A 25,771-nucleotide genomic window follows, 5' to 3' on the forward strand; every position below is an offset into this window, starting at 1 on the left:
TGAGATGCAACTGTGTTGCTGCTGGAATCTCATTTCATTACACAGAGTGGAAACTAAAAGGCTGTGGATCGGCTTTGCTCTCGTTTTAAAGGCATTAAGCTTCAGTTAATAATGCTGCCACATTTTTTAAATCAAACAGCTGCCCACCCTGATGTGAACTGATCATTTGACAAAATGTACCTGTTGCTCGTGCTTTAATTTTCCAATGTGAACCAAATTTACATGTCAGTTCAGGTGTTTCCCTTTCTGCAGTTTAGCTTGAAACAGGAAGCATGTGGTAATTAGTCTTCTGTTTTACTTCACATTTAGTAATCTGCCACTTCCTCTGCCTAAAATTCACAATGTCACCATCAAGTATCAACTTCCTTCTTAACGGTCACCTGGGCTCCAGTGTTTATACATCCAGGACCCCTGCTCGTGACAGCAGGGCGTGGCCACTGCAAGACGATTCAGATTCTTCCACTTCATGTTTGTAAGTGTCTCGAACTTTAGAAAGTGGTGTGGTAGGTTTATTCTTAAGAAGCTGCTGGAATGATGTGCTTTTAAATGTCCTGTGACTCTTTTCTCAACATTTTCTGACAAAGTTGGGCGATAAATGTCTTTGTAATAAGTTTGAAGTGCGTGGTGCTCTTATGGAAAAACATGATGTATTTCTGTGAACCAGTGAGAATTTAGCAACATTTGTGAAGTTGTTTGTTTTTGTCAATCAAAGATGATTTAAAGGCCTTTTTTAAGTCACTATCACCGAGTGGGGCAATGTGATGGCAAGTATGGCAATAGTTATATATTTAGAGTGTTACGAATGGGGTGTCTGTGGCAGCAGGGGCGTTTGCAGACTTTTTCGACTGGAGGTGGCACAAGTGGGGCACTTACACAGGGGTGGGATGAAGTATGTGTTTCAACTTTCCAGTCATTCCCAATTTATCTAATTCCAATAATGTTGATGGACCCCAGTCTGCAGAAATATTCAAGTATGCTGGGCAAAAATAATATACCACATGTATAAAACTGCATGGTTTTTGCCCCAAACTGCATGGGATTAACATAAAGTGGGCATGTCTGCAAAAGGGAGACTTCTTGGTACCCACAGAACCCTGATCTTCATTCAGATATCTTGAGGTCAGAGGTCAAGAGATCCTTTTGAAAATGGCCATGCCAGTCTTTCCATCATAATTTAGCCTAACTTTGGAGCGTTATTTAGTCCCCTTCCTGACAGGCTAGCACTACATGGTTGATAGCAACGGATGCGTTAGGTCATCTAACCCACCACAGCCTCTGAAAGACAGTGTGATTGGAAGAGTTCAGGATAATGGTGTGGCACTTCAGTCAGTCAGATTTCATTGGCTTCTCCAATGTGATGATTTTCAGTCTTATACCATTTTAAACAACAAAAACAAAACAAGACATCCGAAGACAGATCTCTTGGGATCGGCTTTATATTTTAATTGATTGATTAATTGATAGTCAGTAAGGAAAATGCAAGAAAAGGTTTTTTTTAAATTAAGTTTTTTAAAAATGCAATCTGCAATCATATCTAACCCTGACCCGTACATAGAGGAACATCTGAACTCTTGGAATAGGAGCTGCTTTAAGTTTTTTATCTAACCAGAAACAAATAAAACCTTATGGTTTCTAAGGCTCATTATTGTTCTTTCTTTGGCCTCTGAACAGCTTTTGTTTGCACTAGCTGTGATTAAATGTTTCAAAGATAAACACTGAGATTACAGACTCCTGTCAGATTGGACAGTTTTATGACTGGAAGAACAATCGCGGAACCCAGTGAGACAACAGACCTTCCTTCTGAAAAACTGTGAAGGGCCACTTCCTTATTTGCTCCTTAAAAGGGTTATAAAATGAGTAATCAGACGGCTGCACCCCTTGCTCTCCTCCTTCAGTGTTTCCTGCTTCCTTCTCTCTTACCATTTTAACACACTCTCCCTCACACACACACCTTTTCAGAAGCACTTTCCACCATGGGGAACTTTGCTGCCAATGAGGGACTCTCCGTCTTTGTTATTGTGAGTATATATATATATATATATATATAAAATATATCATTTTCCTCATTCTTCTTGGTTCTTAATTGTTATTGTGTTTGCTGTCATCGCCTGTATTTATATTGTGTTAAATCTGCTTGTTAAAGGCACATTTAAGGATTGATTTTGAAGTCGGATAGTTGAAGTTTATATAAAATCTGGTCTGAATCATCACAATAAAGCATCTCTGTGAACGAGGCAGGATACAGAGCCTCAATAGTTTTTGTTAGATCGAGTTTCATAAGTACCAAAAGTGATTTAAAACATGACTATTTTGTATTTTGAGTCTAAAAAGCTCCCACTGGACCCCCAGTTTAAATGTGAGGGGCTGCAAGATGTAGGAAAGGAGAAAAAATATGTTGCGGCTACAGACTTTTTCTTGTGAATTACTGGATGATTTTAGGCATTTTCAAAATGAAACTGGCAGAAATACAGTGTGGGCTGAATATAATCTAAATTAAGGACACAGTGTCTAGAAAGTATTTGTGCTATTGAACAAATGAGTAGCTTTAAATTTGAAAATGTACGTCTTTGTGACGTGTTTGTATAGAATCTGACATTCGTTTGGCTTCTTTTGTCATATGACATTTTTTTAAAACATGTTTCCCAACAATGTAATGAATAAAGTGTTATTTTGGTATCAGTACTGAAGAAGGTATTGTTTCTGTAAATTCTGAATGATTCCCGGCCTTGTCTGTGAATTCTGAGACATATTTCAGTTGTTTTATTCAGGAATTATGAATTATTCTGGACTGAATTGGAGTGAAACATTTTTATATAACATGCAATGTGTCTGTGTCTGTGTTACAGCTGGTATGGTTGGGGATCAATGCCTTCCTGTTTGTTCAATTCTACATGGCCTTCCTGGTGGAGAGGTGGTTTTACACCAGGGTCCTGCTTGGGGTGAGCATCACTAATATTGATGAATTTAGTGTTAAGTGTTGTGTGCTGATACTGCACCTTTATCATCTCTTTCTATGAGATGCTCTGCTGTCTTTAAGCATCAAAATCGTTGCACAACAAAAAATAAACGACTAATCAAACCGTTCATGAAAGGTGCAGGAAAGTGTGCAAGCAGTAATTTTGAAAAACAGAACACAGTCTCTTTCAGTTCCTCTAAATGTTAAGGGCCCATTAACATCAAAGTGCTTTAATAACGCTCACTGCAGCACACCTGCTCTTCTCTCTCCTTTCTTAGACTGTATGTCACACAGCAGAGCACAGTATACAGATCTAGAGCTGCAACAATTACTCAATCAATAGAAAATTATTATTATTATTACTATTTGGAATACTGAGCAATCGTTTAAGAGGGAAATTGTGATGGCATTTTCTGACATTTTAGCAGATTTGAGTCACAAAAGGACGATGATCGGTTATAACTTGTTCACACCAGATATGTGGAAGTGTAGCCTGAATTAGCTCGTGGTTGACAAGAAAAACTAGAAACCGTGTTAGGTATACAGCTTATTTTAATAATACTGTGCTTACTTACTGGTTATTCATGGGCCTTTTCTCAAGTTAGAGCAACAGCCCCCCAAAATATCTGTGCACGTCCCTGCAGCAGTGTAATACTGCATGAAATATTAATTAATATAACTTACTATATGATATTTCTCAAAGCACAGGCCACAGACTAACTTGTAAACACGTTTCACTGTCATAAAATGGTCTGACAAAATAGGCAAACAAGGGAAATACAATGATGAAAATTGATCATGTTACACATTTAGTACAAATAAATACATATTTACTGAGAAAGATACCAACTTTGATGATTCAACTTAAAATAAGATTCCTTTTTGTTTTTCCCATAACAAGGTGCCACAGTATAAAATCCTCCTGAATGTAAGCGTCTCTAAACCCTTATCTTCTGCAACTTCTATATACAATTAAACTGCCTTGTAGTGAAGGGAAGTAGGTCTGATGTCAGGGATTTAAGTTTGCTCTGTGGTCACAGCTGGCTTCATGAAACAATGAGTCAATAGCACCGGCTGCAGAGCCGCCGCCGAGTGAGCAGAAGTGAAACAAAGACTCCTTCAATCTGTTTGTGAACTTATGTGTTTTATTATATTTAAATATCATCACAAAAGTTGTTGCTTTGAACCTTTTTTTAGAAAACTTTTAGGTTAAGGATAATATTAGTATCATGTTTATGTGAAGAACATATTAAAATGAGCACCATAAAGTAGCCTGATTACATTTTGAAGTAACCAACTGCTCTGCTTTAACCCATCAGCAAGCTCTGTCCTGGGCCAGAGCTCCTGCTGCCTGCCTCAACTTCAACTGCATGCTCATTCTGTTGCCAGTTTGTCGAAACCTCCTCACCCTCCTTCGTGGCTCCATCCAGGTATCCATAAAAAATAAGGGTTACTCCAAATCACTGAGCAGTATGAGAAGTAACCATTTATTCAACTATTAAAATGAAGGCAATTACGTATTTACAGCAAATGACAGATCCAATTTGTGTAATGTTTGCTTTTTGTAACAATTAGAGGACTGATTTTATATAACGTTTTTGCTGTTGTTGGGGTTTATTTTGATTAGTTTCTGCTTCGATTTCTCATTGCTCATCATTTTAATTGTTGTTTTTCTTGTTTGTATTCAGTGCTGCAGCCGCACAGCAGCTCGTCAACTAGATCGAAACCTTACCTTTCACAAACTGGTGGCTTACATGATCGCCTTCCATACAGGTATTATTCTAACTACAGATGTAAAAGGGTGTTACAATAATCAGTTCTGGAAAAATAAGACTATATCTGATTTTTGCTATTATGTTTTACTTATCCACATTAAGATAAGAAAGTGGCTTGAGTCAAACACCTATAAGCCATTATATGTTTACATTATACATTAACAAGTTGCCCAATAAAACACAGTTTGAAATATGCTAATTCAGGGGATTTTGAATTAAGAATCAAATAGAAAGTAACTGTGTTTAAATATAACAATACTGTTCCCTCTCCAAACTCCAAATAATGAACAACTGAATTCCCAACTGATTGAACCTCAATCTTTACTATTACTTCATATTGGTTTTAGTCATTTTAATTAGTTACGAGCAGCATTAAGCAACTTCAGTTATTTGAGATAAGTTTTGAGTATTTAAAGACACTGTCATAACATGTCTCTCCTTTTTCACATTCTCCTAGCCGTGCACATCGTTGCACACTTGTTTAACTTCGAGTATTTCATGGATGCCCAGCTAAATCGCAACAGTAGCCTTCTGCCCTTCATCCTGTCTGAAATTGGCACTGGGGACAATGCGTCCTTCCTGAACCCCATTAGGTCTAACGAGACGGTGAGTTGTAGTTACTGGAGAATACAAGTTTCACAAAGAAAACTTGCAGCTTATTTGTTTTTTTTTCAGTCATACTTGTTGGATGCTTCTTGTGTTGCTAAAATCTGTAAATTCCCCTCTATTTAATTGCAAAATTTGGTTTCAATGAGAAAAAAATTTACTTCATCTGATAAACTTCCTCTTCGGGGGTATTCGTTCTCAGATATGTGGTCATTTCAGAAACTTCCTCTTTGCAGATACACTTTTAGGCTTCAAAAGCTATAAAACAAAGAAAGCTTCTCCAGTCCTCTTCCACTTTTTTTTAATCCAGGCTCTGAAATATTCTGAATCTGACGCCAGAAACATACTAAAATTTGTGCTAAAAGCTCACATTACTGTAAGGTTGGTTTTCTCCTTTGCTTTGAACTACAGTTCGATTTCAAATGTTGCAAATGCAAGATTTCAGTATAGTACTGTGAAAACAACTGTAAAGAGTACTTAATCATTAATGTTTAGTGTTTAGTTTAGTGCTACTTTTAAATGTTTTCTGTAATCCATTTCATCAATTATCACATTAGAGTGTAATTTATAAACAATGTCCTATAATCCCAGTGAAATTCACGTCAACCAGTCTGCTTTCTAGCATCCAAACTAGCCTCATACTTAAAAACTGTATTTCCCTTTTTGACCTTACATCACAACCAGCAGTACATGCCTCCAGCCCGTCTCCATAGTGAGAGGATTTATGACAAAACATAACATGCACATAAACATCACCTGCAAGGCTGATTTAAGTGGAAACAAGTGAGTAACTGTTCGACCTTTCTGTGACCACAACCCACTGCCATGACTAATCAGCTCTGTGCACATATTGTAGGAGAAAATGAGGAAAAGGTTTGATAAAAAAAAATGATAATCAGTAAATATCTGAAGTACCTGATTGTTACAAACCTGTGTTTTGGTGCAGAACCCTACCATCGTCATGTTCACCACCATTGCCGGTCTGACAGGCGTGGCCATCACGCTAGCCCTCATCCTCATCATCACTTCCTCCATGGAGGTCATCCGCAGGTCCTACTTCGAGGTGTTCTGGTACACGCACCATCTCTTTGTCATCTTCTTCATTGGACTGGTATTCCACGGCTTTGGGTAAGAAGGCACAGTTAATTAAGTTAACTTTTTAGAAATACCTACTAAATAATCTGTAGTTAGAGATAGAGAAGCTGCTTTGGACAGTTTTTTTCTGACTTGTCTATACTGTTTTGACTCTGTCTTGTCTTGGGCATGGCCACTAATGCACATATGCCTGGTTCTGTCTCAGTCTTGGGCACTTGTCCTTGTACCACCCGTGAGATATATCAGTGAGCATAGATGCAGTTTCACTGATGTGGTGCCTCAGGGGGGTTCATCAACAGCACCAGAACAGCTGTTGTTACTTCCAGCTGTGGCAATTTATAGTGCCTTATCACTTATTCCTCACTTGTACCTGTAAACCATCATCAGCTGTGATATCTCAGTCTCTGCACAGATGGCAGAAAGCAAACGCCTTTTTTAAGAAAAGCTTCAAAATTCACAGACGGGACATTTACTGACCTATTTTATATATCGTAGAACCAAACTTGACACACAGGGTGCGGACGCAATGCAAACTGATTTCAAATTGTATATGAAATATAAACTACATGTGGCCTAATATAAAATTAGATAAAGTGTGGTTTGCATTTAAGTACCACTTTAGCCAACTACTAGCCAATACTGATGTTATAATATTATATATCTAATAATATTATTAAAACACTACAAGGTCCAGATTCCCTGAGTTTCACTTTTAATATTAACAGTAATAATACTCATTATTAAATATTCATTCCTCCTTGGTGTTGTTCGCTGGCTGCAGGAGGATTGTGCGAGGACAGACGGCCGCTAGCCTGAAGACAAACATCCCCGATGTTTGTGCCGACCAGTTTGAAGACTGGGGAACAAATGGGTCCAACTGTGCTGTACCTGAGTTTGCTGGAAACCCACCAATGGTGAGCTGTTAAAGACTGCAGGGTTTTCAAGGGAAATGCTTTTAATGCACTACATTGGTGTGAAGTCATATAATGGCTCATATGTTTTTGACTCAAGCCACAGGCAGAAAAGACGTTGATGCTTTGAGAGCATTTAACATACTCTTTTTTCCCATTATTTTCCTTCTCTTCAGACATGGAAGTGGGTTGTGGGCCCCATGATCCTCTATGTGTGTGAGAGGCTCGTCCGCATCTATCGATCCCACCAGAAAGTGGTCATCACCAAGGTGTGTATGTGCTAAATAAAAAAGATGTGAACAGTCATGGCCTGTCAAGGAAGTGCTGTGGAAGTGTCCTCGAGCGAGACGCTGAACCCCAGCACGCTCGTTTCACCTTTGTTGCGCATTTCACGGCCACCATAGTTTGTCCTACATGCTTGGAGGATGACACGAGGGAGTTGCAATCAGCAACTACACCACTAGATATCACTAAATCGCCAGACTAGACTGTCGTATTAGACTGCATTAGGTTTAGCTATGTGCACCTAATAAACTGGCAACTGCCTTTTCCACCAACAGGGAACCGACTCTGCAGGAGTTCTGAACCAATTCAGCCAAAAATAAATGGGTTCGGAACCCAAACAGTTCCTGGAATGCAAAAATAGCAGGTTTTCCTTGGGATGATCAACTAGAGTATATCAGATAATTTCAGTCATTTATCAGACAGAAATGCCAAACATCATCCTCCAAATCTGCTGCTTTTCTCTCTTCTGTATTGATATAATTAAATATGACCACAATGACGTGAGCGCAGACATCATCTTGGGCTCCTGGAGGTTGTGATGGGCAATTTTCATTATTTTCTGACATTTTACTGTATTGACTACACAAATAATCAAGCAAATGCTGAAAAAAATAAAGACTGGATGGATCAATACTGAAATTATGTTTTAGCTGCAGCTCTTATTTGACAAATAAATGCTTAAATAAATAAACCTAATAAATTCGTACCAATTCCTCAGGTGGTGATGCACCCCTCCAAGACTCTGGAGCTACAGATGAAGAGGAAAGGTTTCCACATGGAGGTGGGTCAGTATGTCTTCATCCAGTGTCCGTCCGTTTCCAGGCTGGAGTGGCACCCCTTTACTCTGACCTCGGCCCCCGAGGAGGACTACTTCAGCGCCCACATCCGTATCGTGGGAGACTGGACTCAGGCACTGTATGAGGCCTGTGTAGGAGACAAAACCGAACCTCAGGAGGCCTGGAAACTGCCTAGGTACGACAACATGGGAAGGGATTGATAATGGAGAAAAATTGCTCCTAAGATTGCTTATGATTACATTTGATTGCATCTTCTGCCTCCCCAGTAAAGCTATTCTCTGAAAGCCTGGCAGCGGAACTCACATTTACAGTCTGGACAGGTCTGTTGTGTGCAACTCTAACCCTTTCAGAAGGGGTTGGAAGGACAGAGAACAGATGAAATCATACAATATACCCATCCTCCCAACACTCATACGCTTTACACGATGCTCCTACTCAGTACTACTCTCCTCAGAGCGGCCATAAAAGAGCCTCTGAGGAAATTATATTCAAGGATACATATTGACTGTACTTACAGTACACAAACAAGCCATTCAAACATTGGTGTTTGCTGACAAAAATTTAAATAGTTCTTGATGCAGAAAAAACAGACTTCCTTTCCAGTGGAGCTTTCAGTGTGAGATAACAGCATACTGATGCACTGATACAGCAGAGTAAAAAAGCTCATAATATATGGAACGTATCAGTCACAGCGGCTCATTCCCCTTACTTCTTATTGGGTACTGCCACCTCTGGCGAGCACAGCCGTACCCCCACTGAGGTCGCCAAGGTCTGGACCTCAGTATTTTTCCAAGGGGAAGAAAATACAAGTTGTGAAATAATTGCTGAAACATAACTACTTTAATGCTCTGATGCTGCCAGACCCTCTTCGTTCAGTTTTTGGACCTCAGTATTTCTAAAACCCTGCGTACAGCAGTGCTGGTGAGGTTCTCCTAAATGCCTGCATAATTGTGTCTCCATGTAAACACATAACCACCCTAACACTAAGAAAAACAGCACTGGAAATGCCATTGTTGTTTACATTGTTTTATTGCTAGTTTTAGTGAAGGAAACTACTGCAACACTGATGTACAGATCTGGACCCAGATCTATAAACCTGTTTACCACTGAATCTTTCCGGGTACAGGTCCTTTTTGTCCAGTGGGATTATATGTATATTCTGTATATATAGAAAAAGTTTGTGCTGTAGGTCCCAGTGATATCTTTTGTCTCTCTCAGGCTGGCCATAGACGGTCCGTTTGGTACAGCCAGTGAAGACGTGTTTCGTTACGAGGTTGTGATGCTGGTGGGCGCGGGAATCGGTGTGACTCCTTTCGCCTCCATCCTTAAGTCTGTGTGGTACAAACGCATCCAGAACAACCAGGATGTCTTCACCAAGAAGGTGAGGGAGGTCACCCAACTCAAGTTCCACTTACTGGATTTTTCCAGAGCTTTCAACCACAACAAACACAACTATTATCTTTTTTTTATTTTATTAATCTGAATTTCTCGCAAACATCAAAGCTCATTCTTGAGCTTGGGAATGATAGCAGTAAGTCCACTTCAACTGTATCGTACAGCCTTCATCATAGTTGCAACCTAAGTAGCTGTTTTGATTTCCATAGCACCGTTACGACTTAATTTTTGACCTTGGAAAGTTTTCTGAGCCAGCTCCACTGGCAGATGAAGACCATGTGATACAGCTGAAAGCACCAGAAAAGGCTACTGTACAAGTGGACCATCTTTATGTTCAAGTTACTCAAAAGAATAAAGTTGTGCGTCGCTCTCCTCCCCAGATCTACTTCTACTGGCTTTGCCCGGAGACGGAGGCGTTTGAGTGGTTTGCGGACCTGCTGCAGTCTCTGGAGGGTCAGATGACGGAGAAGGGCATGACCGACTTCCTCAGCTACAACATCTACCTCACCCGCTGGAAGGAGACCGAGGTACGACGGGGTCACGCGATGTCTTTATGGTCTTTTCCTTATGCCTCGCAGTGGTGGAAACATTTACTCAAGTACTCGATTTAAGTACAATGTAACTTTACTTGAGTATTTCCATTTTATCCTGCTTTTTTACTGAGTTACTAGTTATTTTACAGATAAAAATCTAACATCAAACCACTTATATATATATGTTTCAAAATTGCTTTGGTTCCTAACTGTTTTGGCTTATGACCTCAGATAGGACACCCTGGTGCTGAGGACAAAACCTGTATTAACCCATTTGATATTGACAAACTAGTAAACATTTTTTAATATGAGCCATGTGGTCTTATCTTTCATTAGGCGGCTCACTTCCGTGTTCACCACGAGGCGGAGAACGACCCAATCACTGGACTCAAACAGAAGACTCTTTATGGGAAACCTAACTGGGACAATGAGTTCACCAATATTGAGTCAAAGCACCCAGGGTGAGGCCCTTTATCACATTGCACACACACACACACACACCCCCACCCACCCACCCACCCACACACACACACACCCACACACACACACACACACACACACACACACTTTATTTTTATCTTTTAACAAGTACAGGACAAAATCAACATCAGGAACTGGAACAGTTTTCATGTCTGTAAGACTATTATACTAATACTACAACTACTATTACTACTACTTCTATGGTGGATAGTGGTCTATGGATGGTGGTCTGGCGAGCAGGTAGCGGGAACCTTTACTAGACTTTATCTCGTTTTATAAGTCACTTTTTTTCTTCTTCTTGTGATATTTCTTCTCATATTTCTGGCTTTTATTTTCAGTAAAACCATCATAAAAACTCACCTCTGATGTAAGATTTAGAGATCATAGGTCTTAATCGCTCAGTTTACACACACTAGAATTAACCACCACTAATAATAATAATTACAGTCACATACATTACACTTGTGTTTTTGTTCCTTGTAGAACTAAAGCGGGAGTCTTCCTGTGCGGTCCACCAGCGCTGGGGAAATCTCTGGAGAAACAGTGTCTGTCCCACTCAGAGGCCGACGTCAAGTTCATCTTCAACAAAGAGAACTTCTAAAAACCACCGCGAAACAATAACGACAACCACAAAACCCCTGAGAGAGGAAGCATCCCAAGTAGTGGTGGGGGCGAGAAGTTGGTTTACTGAGGCCGGCAGTTCCGTATTAATGCATCAAATAGTTTACACACAAACGTGATCTTTTGAATCTACCTAAATATATACCACAGTTCTCACACATCCTGGAAAACCTGACTAGTTTTCCAGTCATGGAAACACCTGGAAATGTTTTATTGTGTTTTAGCCCCTCACTCAGATCAGGTGTGTGTTTAGTTTGTAACTCGACTGCAGCGACCTTTTTGGTGTCAAAAGTCTTTTTTCCTGAAGCTGCGAGAGAAATTCTCGAAGAAGCCCAGTTTAAACGTTTGAACTCAACTACATATAGATATGAGGAAATGTTACAGATTATAGCTTTAGTGTTACTGTTAAAGGAAAACTGAAGTATATGAGTCAATTTGAGAGAAATAAAACAGGGGTGAAGTGTATACTCGGCTTACTGGTAAATTATATGTATATATATATCTATAAATTATAGTTGGGGGCCTTTATCGTCAAGACAAGTCCTGGAAAACGTCCTGGAAACTAGATGATTAAAAAGAGCGGGAACCCTGATTGAACTGACCTTCTTCTCTTCACTTTTCACCGCATGAGTTTTGCAAAGATGCCGTTGTTGCTCAAAAAGAAGTGGAAATAACCCCACTGTATTTTCCACATCACCCTGTTCTGCTTTTCTGTTACATCAGTGAGTGAAATTGGTTTCCAAACTTTTCTTCCTGTTTTTGTTTTTCTGTTTCATTTAGTTTTCTATTTGCCGGGCACAATTTCTGAAAAGCAGTTTTGATACTAGATGCATCAGCAAACTCTGCTTCCTGCTCCAGGTGTATTTATACATCCTCTTTTATTCATTGAACTTTAGTGTAAGGCCATCATTTTACTGAGACTTTATTATAAGTGGTTTGTTTTTTGTGGTTCAGTCGGAACAATTATGCACCCACTCTTCATGAATCCTTACTGAGGCTTTTATATATAATGAGAGAATTTATTCTCCTTTCCATTTTTTGTTCAGCTTTGTTGTTCTTCTATTCCTGTGAGCAATAAAACCAGAAAAATGACATGCATGTGTGCACATACTTTATATAATACATAATCTGATTCTAAAGTTTAGATCAAGTTATGGATTATGTTGCTAATTAAAAAAGTTGCCATTATAATTTTTATTCATTAAAGTACGTAATTTTGTCATATTCGCAGAAACCTTTACTTTGTCCTCGCTGTAGAACATGAGACAGATGATCTGTGAAAGAATCAGGTTCTTCTGGCTCCTCCTTGAGCTCCGAATGGTGTTTGCAAGAATCCACCGGGCCGAACGAAAACAGCCAATCAGAGGGGAGTTTTTTGATAGCCTAACAACCATGGTGGACAGTCTCCATGATAACTGAGCAACCTCTGTGCACCTATGAAATGTTTTCCAAGTCCTATAATTGTGTAATTATGCCATTATTACCTCAGCGAGAGCTTACATTTCGTTTGTTGCGTGAAGAAAATTAAACTGTGTCTGAAAAATCCCAAAATAATAGAAGATGCTGAAAAGCTGCAGTGAAATACAACACCTTATGAATATTGCCATATTTGTATTATGCAGAGGGATGGATGAAAATGTTTTCATCTCTTTCATTTTGCTAAATCTGTGGCTTTATTGCTGCTATAAAATTTCCACCACTTTCTCAGAAAATCAGAAATGTGGATTTCCTTTTATGGCTGCGGCACTTTAAAGCCATCGACGCTTTGTGACCCGCCCACTCCATTCATCAGATTCTTTCTAAATCACACAGAAGAGGGAACTCCATAGAAAATTGCTGCTTTATTATCAGTAAGAGCAGACATAAGGACTGCGTGTCCAGTTTATGTTTCAGTGTGAGTTTTAAAACTCTTTATTCCCACCGAGTCCCAATCTGTGACACAAATATATTCTTCTGTGCACAAAAGCAGCTGAAAACCTTCAGCCGGCGCAATCATGTGACCTTTAACATTTCTATTCCCACTGTATTCTTTTTCACAGCAGTTCTAAAGAATAAAACTGACCTCCCAAGAGGACAAAGCCTCTATCTGAACTACTCATTATGAAGAAAGTCTAAAAATAATTGATGCATTAATGTATCCATCACTTTAATGTTGCAGCTGGTGAAAGTGGTGCATATTTTTATTACTTTATACACTGCCGGGTAGCTTTCCCTCAGGGGAGCCCTTTTCTATCATTTAGTAATCTGATTTACATATTTTATAGATGTTTCGTATTATATTCAAAACTGTACAATTATCCCAAACAGTGAAGTCACTAACTGCAAGAAGTGTGAGTGAAAAGAGTGATTTGGATGAATTTAGAGCAGATTATACAATTCTCTGTCTGTATTATGTATTTTTATTAATAATTTTTACCAATCAAACAGACTTAATAGGATTCTTTTTCGGCAAACAGTGTTTTCTTGGCCATTCTTCTATTACACGATTTACTTTACATTTACTTTTCTTCACAGATGCTAAACTTTCTAGCACGCCTTAAAATCAAGAAGGCCTCGCAATGTTTGCTCATAAATCTCTTCACGTTTATTTTCCTGCAGCTCCAAATACAAAACCCTCGCTTTCTCTTGTTGGCGTGATACACATAATGAACATCAGAGAACAAAAGAAGAATCCAGTAGAATGCTGCTGCGTGCCGTCAGGCCTCAGTGAGTGAGAAATACGACATTATTAAAGCACTGCAGTGACATGAGAAGATAAATACATTAAGACGATGATGTTTACATGCATCTGAAGGCTGAAAACAAGAAAATACAGCCGTATTGTTTCCTGCAGCTTTTCCTCAGAGCTGAAAGCTTCCAGGTGGACACGCGGCTGTTTGGATGTGGACTCTGTGGCACTTGGTGGCCCCTGCTGTTCACAGGACCACACTGCACTCTTCGGATGGTGGTTGTGGTGGTCGTTTGTGCGTGTGTGTGTCCTATGCGATAGCCACCGCAAACACACTGACCACACAGTACATGGTGCGGTTTTCCCATCTCACTGTGCAGCTTCCTGCAGAGACAGAACAGCAGACAGTGTTTGGAGGGAACAGAAGAGACAATGGTAGAACTAAAGAAAGCAGAATAAAACACTGGTGATTGATCACTAAAACAAGAGAACACAGAACAACGGTCAGGGATATTGATTACCGTCCATGGCGGTGTCCCAGTAGCAGGAGTTAGCTGTGTGGAGGCCTGCTCCCGTTTTCTGCATCACAGCACACGTCACTGTACGGAGGAACAGTAAACACCAATATTTTACTTTGGTAGGAAAACTGCATCAGATCCAAAACTCACTCTCTTCCCTCTGAAATACAGACATTAGTTAGATTTTATAGAATCACCAGACTACTGAAACATACCGATGTACTTGTACGGTTTCCCCTGTTTGACCAGCTGTGTGAGGCAGCGCTCCACGATGCTGGCGGTCCATTTGTTCACCTGACTCTGGCTGTAGTCATCAGCCCCTACCACGCTCTCGATACACTGAGACACACAGACACACACAGACACACACACACACACACACACACACACACACACACACACACACACACACACAGACAGACAGACACAGTGTTCAGTCATGTGGAAGTCACTGGGTGCTGTTTCACCCTGAGGAGGATGAAATAAAGAGTAAACACTGATCTGTACTAAAGATTCCCGTTTCAATCAGAGCACAGTTCAAACTGTAATTTATTTTTCCAAATACTTAAATCAGTAAACTTTACACTATTTGTAGAAGAACGTTGTTGTAGTCTTCCAAAATGTTTCTCCGATTTGACATAAATTATATATAATATATACATACATATATATAAATATAAATATATATATAATATATATATTGTTGGCTGTCTTGGAAATTCAGCCCTTTTGATGAGACATATCTCATTATCTCATTATCTCATTATCTCATTATCTCATAATCTCAAAAGTTACTAAAAACAACCAACACTCACAGCTGGGTTATTTTAATACTTACCTCTTTTACAATGCCATCAGCTTCTTCAGAGTTGAAGGAGCCCTGGAATATAGGAAACAACAGACAGTCAGTGAAACAACAGACAGTCAGTGAGAAACAACAGACAGTCAGTGAAACAACAGACAGTCAGAGAGAAACAACAGACAGTCAGTGAAACAACAGACAGTCAGTGAAACAACAGACAGTCAGAGAAACAACAGACAGTCAGAGAAACAACAGACAGTCAGTGAAACAACAGACAGTCAGAGAAACAACAGACAGAGTCAGAGAAACAACAGACAGTCAGAGAAACAACAGACAAAAAAACAGAGTCAGAGAAACAACAGACAGTCAGTGAAACAACAGACAGTCAGAGAAACAACAGACAGTCAGTGAAACAACAGACAGAGTCAGAGAGAAACAACAGACAGACAGTGACAAACAACAGACAGACAGAGAAACAACAGACAGTCAGTGAAACAACAGACAGTCAGAGAAACAACAGACAGTCAGTGAAACAACAGACAGTCAGAGAAACAACAGACAGTCAGTGAAACAACAGACAGTCAGAGAAACAACAGACAGTCAGTGAAACAACAGACAGTCAGAGAAACAACAGACAGTCAGAGAAACAACAGACAGAGTCAGAGAAACAACAGACAGTCAGAGAAACAACAGACAGTCAGAGAAACAACAGACAGTCAGTGAGAAACAACAGACAGTCAGAGAAACAACAGACAGTCAGTGAGAAACAACAGACAGTCAGAGAGAAACAACAGTCAGTGAGAAACAACAGACAGTCAGAGAAACAACAGACAGTCAGTGAAACAACAGACAGTCAGTGAAACAACAGACAGTCAGAGAAACAACAGACAGTCAGTGAGAAACAACAGACAGTCAGAGAGAAACAACAGACAGTCAGAGAGAAACAACAGACAGTCAGTGAAACAACAGACAGTCAGTGAAACAACAGACAGTCAGTGAGACAACAGACAGTCAGTGAAACAACAGACAGTCAGAGAGAAACAACAGACAGTCAGAGAAACAACAGACAGTCAGAGAGAAACAACAGACAGTCAGAGAAACAACAGACAGTCAGTGAAACAACAGACAGTCAGAGAGAAACAACAGACAGACAGTGACAAACAACAGACAGACAGAGAAACAACAGACAGTCAGTGAAACAACAGACAGTTAGAGAAACAACAGACAGACAGTCAGAGAAACAACAGACAGTCAGAGAAACAACAGACAGTCAGAGAAACAACAGACAGTCAGTGAAACAACAGACAGTCAGAGAAACAACAGACAGTCAGAGAAACAACAGACAGTCAGAGAAACAACAGACAGACAGAGAGAAACAACAGACAGTCAGTGAGAAACAACAGACAGTCAGAGAAACAACAGACAGTCAGTGAGAAACAACAGACAGTCAGAGAGAAACAACAGACAGTCAGTGAAACAACAGACAGTCAGTGAGAAACAACAGACAGTCAGAGAAACAACAGACAGTCAGTGAAAACAACAGACAGTCAGAGAAACAACAGACAGTCAGAGAAACAACAGACAGTGAAACAACAGACAGTCAGAGAAACAACAGACAGACAGTGAAACAACAGACAGTCAGAGAAACAACAGACAGTCAGTGAAGACAGCAGTGAGAAACAACAGACAGTCAGAGAAACAACAGACAGTCAGGAGACAAACAGACAGTCAGTGAAACAACAGACAGTCAGAGAAACAACAGACAGTCAGAGAAACAACAGACAGTCAGAGAAACAACAGACAGTCAGAGAAACAACAGACAGTCAGAGAGAAACAACAGACAGTCAGTGAGAAACAACAGACAGTCAGAGAAACAACAGAAAACAACAGACAGTCAGAGAAACAACAGACAGTCAGAAAACAACAGTCAGAGAAACAACAGACAGCAGAAACAAAACAGTCAAACAGACAGTCAGGAAACAACAGACAGTCAGAGAAACAACAGACAGTCAGTGAAACAACAGACAGTCAGAAAGACAGTAAAAACAGACAGTCAGTCAGGAAACAACAGACAGTCAGAGAAACAACAGACAGTCAGAGAGAAACAACAGACAGTCAGAGAAACAACAGACAGTCAGTGAAACAACAGACAGTCAGAGAAACAACAGACAGTCAGTGAAACAACAGACAGTCAGTGAAACAACAGACAGTCAGTGAAACAACAGACAGTCAGTGAAACAACAGACAGTCAGGAGAAACAACAGACAGTCAGAAAACAACAGAAGAAACAACAGACAGTCAGGAAACAACAGACAGAGCAGTCAAACAACAGACAGTCAGAAACAACACAGGAAACAACAGACAGTCAGAACAACAGACAGTCAGTGAAACAACAGACAGTCAGGAAACAACAGACAGTCAGAGAGACAACAGACAGTCAGAGAGACAACAGACAGTCAGTGAAACAACAGACAGTCAGAGAAACAACAGACAGTCAGGAAACAACAGACAGTCAGAGAAACAACAGACAGTCAGTGAAACAACAGACAGTCAGAGAAACAACAGACAGTCAGTGAGAAACAACAGACAGTCAGTGAGAAACAACAGACAGTCAGTGAGAAACAACAGACAGTCAGAGAAACAACAGACAGTCAGAGAAACAACAGACAGTCAGTGAAACAACAGACAGTCAGGAAACAACAGACAGTCAGTGAAAACAACAGACAGTCAGTGAAACAACAGACAGTCAGTGAAACAACAGACAGTCAGTAAAACAACAGACAGTCAGAAAACAACAGACAGTCAGTGAAACAACAGACAGTCAGAAAAACAACAGACAGTCAGTGAAACAACGACGCAGAGAAACAACACAGACAGTGACAAACAACAGACAGACAGAAAACAACAGACAGTCAGTGAAACAACAGACAGTCAGTGAAACAACAGACAGTCAGTGAAAACAACAGACAGTCAGGAAACAACAGACAGTCAGTGAAACAACAGACAGTCAGTGAAACAACAGACAGTCAGAAAAACAACAGACAGTCAGTGAAACAACAGACAGACAGAGAAACAACAGACAGTCAGTGAAACAACAGACAGTCAGTGAAACAAAGTCAGTAGACAACAGACAGTCAGTGAGACAACAGACAGTCAGTGAGAAACAACAGACAGTCAGAGAAACAACAGACAGTCAGTGAGAAACAACAGACAGTCAGTGAAACAACAGACAGTCAGTGAAACAACAGACAGTCAGTGAAACAACAGACAGTCAGAGAAACAACAGACAGTCAGAGAAACAACAGACAGTCAGTGAAACAACAGACAGTCAGAGAGAAACAACAGACAGTCAGAGAAAACAACAGACAGTCAGAGAAACAACAGACAGTCAGTGAAACAACAGACAGTCAGAGAAACAACAGACAGTCAGTGAGAAACAACAGACAGTCAGTGAAACAACAGACAGTCAGTGAAACAACAGACAGTCAGTGAAACAACAGACAGTCAGTGAAACAACAGACAGTCAGTGAGACAACAGACAGTCAGTGAAACAACAGACAGTCAGTGAAACAACAGACAGTCAGTGAAACAACAGACAGTCAGTGAAACAACAGACAGTCAGTGAAACAACAGACAGTCAGTGAGAAACAACAGACAGTCAGTGAAACAGCGTTATATGAGAATAAATATTAAATTAAAATAATCTGGATTTAACGTTAGCACTGGTTAGCACTGATTAGCACTGGTTAGCACTGGTTAGCACTGGTTAGCACTGGTTAGCTAATGTAGCTAGCCCGCCTTTAGCTAAGAAGCTAGCTCATTTGTAGCTGCACATATAAAATAAAAGAGTTGATTTAAGAGCAAACCTCGCTGCCGTTGTGATATTCCTCCATTGTCGGCTGCAGTCGCTCCAATGTGCTCTCAGTCTTTGTTTTTATCCGTTAAATAGAAGGAAAAAAGCGCTGGAGGACTTCCGGCCAGCTGTCAACAGCCAACGATAGAGAGATAAAAGCAACGAAGAAGAAAGTGCAGTTAGTCAGCTCACTGCTGCCCCCTGCCGGTAGAAACACTCATCGACGGTTTAACTTTAATATGCTTATAAATGATCTGTTCAGACCTGACACATAAATACATAGTTGTTCATCATAGTTCATCCAAAATTACTGACATTATTATGATCACTAATCTAAAACATCAGCATCTTTTCTGTGTGTTTAATATTTCTTGTATATAATGTATTCCAGTAGCACTAAAGGTTTGTGGGGGTCCGTGTATGTTTTGGTCATTGGATTTTCCTTTCAGAAACGGGTATTAAAAAACAGAAAACGAGTGGTTATTTGATTTTCGTTTTAAAATACAAAAATGAAAATTGAAATACAAGGCGTTTTTCTTTTTCATGGTCAAAAAGGGATGAGCGAAATTAAAAAAATGATTCGATTTTCATTTTCTATTTCATATAACAAAAAATAAAATCACTAGAAAACAGAAACAGAAAAAGGCCTGTTGTTTCATATTCTGAGACCGGATGTTGTCATTTACAGGACGGTGCTGTGGAGAAGAAACAGTAGACTAGTAGACTGCGGTCAATCCAGCCGTGAGTCCGATCTCTGTGGTCAAATCAGCCGCACTTAAATTTATAGTGTACAAGTAATCTCAGCATTATGGTAAATGCGGAGAAACAGCGTATTTACTTCCGGTTTTCAAAATAAAGGTATTTAGAACAGTACGCTATAATTAAAATAGGCTATGTTACATTAAAGTGTTTCATGCGCCCCTGATGAATAAAAAAACACTTTATATCAAGTATCTTTACTGCACCAGTGTGGAGAAATGCCAAAATAAAAGTCTCATATTTATGCCTCCAGAGATTGCACATTTGACCATATTTGAGGTACTGTAAAAACATATTGCTCAGTGTTTCCTGGCTACTGATGGTATATTTGACTTTTACACATATGAGACTACAAACATACTTAATATCAAGCATTTTTACTTACCAATTTGGAGAAATTCAACAATAAAAGTCCATATTTGTACCTCCAAGTGGTATTTTCATATATTTGAGCTACTGTAAAAACACTTTGCTCAATAATTCCTGGCTATGGATGGTATATTTGACTTCTACACATCTAAGACTACAACTATACTTAATATCAAGCATTTTTACTGTACCAATGTGGAGAAATTGAAGAATAAAAGTCCCATATTTATACTTCCAGATTCCATATTTTCTTATATTTGAGCTACTGTAAAAATGTAAACTGTATGTGGAACCACCTGTAACAGCTGTCACACTGAATAATATAAAAAATAATATGTGAGGAAGAGACAGTAGGTACAATGGTGTTTTGAAGTTAAAACTAATTATTTTTCCCTTTTACCTACAAATGGACACAGCAGAGCTGCAAAATAAGAAGAATGTGGACTGGCATTGCATTTTGTGTGAAAAGTAAACAAATTAGAATTGTGTAGGATTTTGTGTTTAGTGTTTAGTGTTTATATTATCAAGATGTTATTAAACATTTGTGTGAAATTTTGTCATGATTACTGCAGCATTATTGAAGTATAATGAAAATGCTTCACCCATAGCCAGGAAACACTGAGCAATATGTTTTTACAGTACCTCAAATATGGTCAAATATGCAATCTCTGGAGGCATAAATATGAGACTTTTATTTTGGCATTTCTCCACACTGGTGCAGTAAAGATACTCGATATAAAGTGTTTTTTTATTCATCAGGGGCGCATGAAACACTTTAATGTAACATATTTTAATTATAGCTTACTGTTCTAAATACCTTTATTTTGAAAACCGGAAGTAAATACGCTGTTTCTCCGCATTTACCATAATGCTGAGAATACTTGTACACTCTAAATTTAAGTGCGGCTGATTTGACCACCGAGGTCGGACTCACGGCTGGATTGACCGCAGTCTACTAGTCTACTGTTTCTTCTCCACAGCACCGTCCTGTAAATGACAACATCCGGTCTCAGAATATGAAACAACAGGCCTTTTTTCCGTTTCTGTTTTCTAGTGATTTTATTTTTTGTTATATGAAATAGAAAATGAAAATCGAATATTTTTTTAATTTCGCTCATCCCTTTTTGACCATGAAAAAGAAAAACGCCTTGTATTTCAATTTTAATTTTTGTATTTTAAAACGAAAATCAAATAACCACTCGTTTTCTGTTTTTTAATACCTGTTTCTGAAAGGAAAATCCAATGACCAAAACATACACGGACCGTGGGGACACTTTATTTGAATTTATTCTCTTTGTGGTTTTATTTTGATTCTTATTTATGCATGAAGAGTTATGTTTCTGTATGTTTTTATTTCTATAAATTCCCACATTTCTTTTCATGTTTATTTTATGTTTGTATTCTCCATGAGTTCCTGTATGCTTGTTATTGTGTGCTGAACAAAAGAAAAGGCCTGGAGCTACCGTTAATGTAATGAGTCATTTTCCTGCTATTAAAGTCATGAAATGTGTAGGTTCATACAAACTAATCTGGCCTTTTTAAAAAACAACTTTATTTAGTTTCCTACCAAGTTCAAGTTGACTTTAAGATGGAAAGTTCCTCTGCTGTTTGAAGAAACATGTAAATGGTAACCGAATTAAAGTTTATAAATAGATAGGGGCGACAATGGAAAAAGAGAAAAGCTATCTAAATGTATTAGTGAGCTAATGACTTCAAATCTTTTAAAACAGTTATGATACACAACATACATATATGCAACACTGGGCTGCTTTAATAGCAGTTTTCAGCCTTGAGTGATCACTAGCTGCTCATTAACGTTATAATGGACAGTCAGAAGTCAGTGTTTACACAGGTTTTAGAGAGTAAATCAACAAAAAGGACTCTCATACATTCATATCAAAACGCTTTACTGATATCACAAAAATCCAAATGATAAAAAATGAACATGTGGGTCAGTTAAATGAGATTTTCAGTTCATAATATAAAACTGGAAATGCATACAGATCACATCAAAAGTGCAAATGTGCTCAAGGACCATGTCACAATAAATAAGATTATTTACATCCTCACAGTTTAAAACTCACACACACACACACACACACACACACACACACACACACACACACACACAGACACGCCTCAAGGCTCAGCTGCTGGATAAAAAACATGTGCCACACAAACCAAAACAACAAGCTTTAAAGTGAAAAACCGCCCAGCATACATGATACTGGTCATACTGGTGGAGGAGGAAGAGGAGGCTCAGCTGTAGGTCACTTGTGAACAGACAGTGGTTAAAAGTGTAGTGGTTGATTTAAAGCTGCACTCGCAAAGCTGGCATGTTGGCGGCTCCAAACGGAGGCAAAAGTGTTAAATTCACAGAAATCAGGTCAGGTGACCAACCAGGCTTGTCTTTGATGACATCATAACAAAGAAAACCAATCAGAGTTTAAAGGGATACTCCGCTTAATGTTACGTTTTCATTATCTTATTACATTCTCTGTAAAGTAGTTGTCATGGTTAGTGGTGGAGTCCACCATTCCTGCACTAGATTCAAATTAGCTTCACACATCCTGCTGCTGCTTAACATTAAAAGCACTCACTGACAAACCAAAGGTGGCTTTTATTGTGAAGAAGCCACAGGAAGTGTCATGTATTTGTCACATAAATCTGACTGCCACTAAAAAAAACCAATCATTAAAGTGCACTTACCACCAGTAACCACAGGTGTCTTAAAGGACCAGTGTGTAGGATTTAGTGATTGGTGTACACTACACTCTAGTAACTGAACACCACTCGCGTCTGACCAGGGAATGAGTGCAGGAGAAACTACGGTGAGTGAAAAACGCGTGGAAGGCCCTATCATTCTGGGCTACTGTAGAAACATGGAAGGCGACCTGCAGCATCTGTAGATAAAAACGTCTCTTTCTCAGGTAACGAAAACACAATGATTCTTATTTCCAGGTGATTATACACCAATGAAAACATCCCGATTTCATTCCTGCCAATAGATCCTTCTAAATGTTACACACTGGACCTTTAATGACAAAAACTCTGAATGGAAACATCATCACCCCCGAGCTGAAACGCTTGAAAACACAGTTAAAGGTTCCCTGTGGAGGTTCAGACCTGCAGTTTGACTGCAAGCTTGGATGTGAACATTGTTGGATTTAAAATACTTAAAAGACAAATCTTTTGTGGGGAAGGAAATGCTCTCAACACATTTGTTAGACCTCAGCGTTACACACAGTGTTTGTTTACAGGACAACGCCACAGGGTCCCTTTAAGTGGGCCTTGCTGCTAATGAGCCTTTTCACACTTTGGGTCTGACTTTTCGAGAGGCCACCTGAGAGTTCTGCTCCTGGGATCAGAGCACAGTGCAGGCACCGGAGCGGGGCCGCCTGGCTCCAGAGGGCACAGACCTCTGCTGTGCTCCGTCTCTGTTTGCCTCTGCGTCGCTGCTCCCAGCAGCAGCAGCAGAGGAGGGAGGCCCTCCCTGGACGGCTGCCTCTGCTACGGTTTGGCCCCTGTCGTTGGTCTGCTTGGACCTGGACAGCCGTCTGAAGAGAGAGAGCTGAGAGGAGGACAAAGGAGAGATGTGAGCTATGAAATAAAAAGTGGACGTTCCTTCAGCTTATTATCTTGACAAAATTTGGTCTTAAAGGTTTAATAAACTGTACCCATCTTTCCCAGTGTTTCATGAATATGTCCAACTTTAGGTTGAGAGAAAAAGTAACTTTCCATAGAATATATATCTATTGTCACATCTATCCAATTATTTAGTGTAGGTCCGGTCTGCAACATCCATCTTTTAGTCAGGGCCTTTTTTCCTGCTGTAATGCACCCATTCAATATTTGTCAATAGCTATCAGTTCTGGGGGGATATAGCCTAAATACATGATTTTGAAATCAAATGGTATATCTGTGTTAAACCTCCTGTATTGCTTTATGTATATCTTTCCAGTTACTTCGTAGTTTTGGACATTCCCAGAACAGATAGTGACTTTGCACTAGCACTGAGAATTATTTTGGTGTACCGTCCTGAGTGGAGCGATGAAATATCTATCGTCAGTTCAATGCTGTCGTAGTTACTGTTGAAGAGATGCTCACACAAACAGTGCCCCGCCGGTTTGTTTTGAGTTGTTGTACCTTTTTGTTGGCGCCTGATTGGCTTTTGGAGCTGCCGTCTGTCGTCCCATTGGCTGGTTTGGGGCCATCGTCTGTCTTTTCTTTACCCGTAGTGTCGGGCTGCTCGGTGGTTTCAGCTTCTGTTGATAGAATAAATGAGTCAGAATTATTTTCCAGGTGAGTCTTTGCTTCTCACAGCGTGTTTTTTAAATTATAACTGTAACAGCTAATAGAACAAACCATCTTTCTGCTCCGCGTCCGGTGAGGATTCTTCTTTCAGCTCTTCGAGCTTCTGGAAAGATCACACGTTGCATTAGAGTCAACAGGAGTGATGAATAAATAAATAAAACATCAATAATAAACTTACAGGAGTCTGAGTCTCCTCTGTTTGTTTCTCTGACGAGTCGTCCACCTCAGCTGACGTGTCATCATCCTCTTCCTCAACTTCATCTTCATCAGCACTGTCCTCATCTTTTTCTCTTTCATCATCATCCTCTTCACCTTTGCTGCACGTCTGAGCAAATCCTTTACTCAGATCCTGACACAAAGAGTGAATTTAGACAACAACCATGTTTAATTCCAGTTTAGTTTTATTCCAATGAGACACAATAAAGTCTCGGGATAGTTTGATTTGGATATAATTTCCATCTTCAGATGTTTTTCGACTACGAGGTTAAATGAAATAATTTGGTGTACCGGTTGGGACAAGGTACAGTAGCAGGAAAGCTTCACACACAAGGGCTCAGGTTACTATCACACTAACCAACTAACCAAACAACAGGACACAAAGTGGAAGAAAAGTGAAGAGAAATACAACAATCCTGGTCAGATTCAGTGCCTGTGGACCTCGATCTGCTCTCTTTGAACAAACAGCACAAAACTCTCTTTAAACAAAGACGAGCAGCGGTGAGCTCCTCCTGACTGCAGCAGGGAATGATGGGAAGGGATTATAGGAGGGATTACAAAGACAGGAAGAAGAAAGCCTGAGTGTGAAAGGCTGGGTGAGTGGGAGCGGAAAAGCATCAGACATCTGAGTTTATGGAAATTTGACGAAAAGGATGGACTTTTTAAATAAGTCATTGAGGTTATTTATGAAGCAAAATATGTAACATTCTCATCCTGAAGACTTGATTCTAGTCTGACCATTCAAGATGTTCTGATAATAATATATCTGAAAATATTCTATATTTGACCTACGAACTTCACGTGAAAACAAAGCGACG

The 25,771-nt window shown here is 39.6% G+C and overlaps 2 protein-coding genes across 2 annotated transcripts; one reads left to right on the plus strand and one right to left on the minus strand.

Moving 5' to 3' along the window:
* Window positions 1-1,857: 1,857 nt before the first annotated feature.
* LOC127378704 (cytochrome b-245 heavy chain) lies at window positions 1,858-12,546 on the plus strand. Its single transcript, XM_051427852.1, has 13 exons — window positions 1,858-2,018; window positions 2,847-2,939; window positions 4,276-4,386; window positions 4,645-4,729; window positions 5,189-5,337; window positions 6,284-6,465; window positions 7,214-7,346; window positions 7,520-7,612; window positions 8,347-8,600; window positions 9,644-9,806; window positions 10,201-10,347; window positions 10,690-10,814; window positions 11,317-12,546. The coding sequence occupies exons 1-13, from the start codon at window positions 1,974-1,976 to the stop codon at window positions 11,432-11,434; spliced, it is 1,698 nt and encodes a 565-aa protein (XP_051283812.1). The 5' UTR covers window positions 1,858-1,973; the 3' UTR covers window positions 11,435-12,546.
* Window positions 12,547-13,583: 1,037 nt separating this feature from the next.
* LOC127378719 (dynein light chain Tctex-type 3) lies at window positions 13,584-19,455 on the minus strand. The gene is made up of 5 exons (XM_051427931.1): window positions 19,309-19,455; window positions 15,479-15,520; window positions 14,856-14,979; window positions 14,644-14,721; window positions 13,584-14,506 (listed from the first exon to the last, which is right to left on the minus strand). Exons 1-5 carry the CDS (start codon window positions 19,333-19,335, stop codon window positions 14,433-14,435), a joined length of 345 nt encoding a protein of 114 aa, XP_051283891.1. The 5' UTR covers window positions 19,336-19,455; the 3' UTR covers window positions 13,584-14,432.
* Window positions 19,456-25,771: the final 6,316 nt, after the last annotated feature.

Source organism: Dicentrarchus labrax, unplaced genomic scaffold (genome assembly GCF_905237075.1).
Source record: "Dicentrarchus labrax unplaced genomic scaffold, dlabrax2021, whole genome shotgun sequence".
Lineage (NCBI taxonomy): Eukaryota > Metazoa > Chordata > Actinopteri > Moronidae > Dicentrarchus > Dicentrarchus labrax.

Coding starts and splice junctions, on each gene's coding strand:
- LOC127378719 (XM_051427931.1), bottom strand. CDS start 19,335: ATGGAGGAATATCACAACGGCAGCGAG. Junction 14,722..14,855: donor GAAACCGTACAAGTACATCG/GTATGTTTCAGT, acceptor TCCTCCGTACAG/TGACGTGTGCTGTGATGCAG. Junction 14,507..14,643: donor CTGGGACACCGCCATGGACG/GTAATCAATATC, acceptor CTGTCTCTGCAG/GAAGCTGCACAGTGAGATGG.
- LOC127378704 (XM_051427852.1), top strand. CDS start 1,974: ATGGGGAACTTTGCTGCCAATGAGGGACTCTCCGTCTTTGTTATT. Junction 4,730..5,188: donor CATGATCGCCTTCCATACAG/GTATTATTCTAA, acceptor ACATTCTCCTAG/CCGTGCACATCGTTGCACAC. Junction 5,338..6,283: donor CCATTAGGTCTAACGAGACG/GTGAGTTGTAGT, acceptor GTTTTGGTGCAG/AACCCTACCATCGTCATGTT.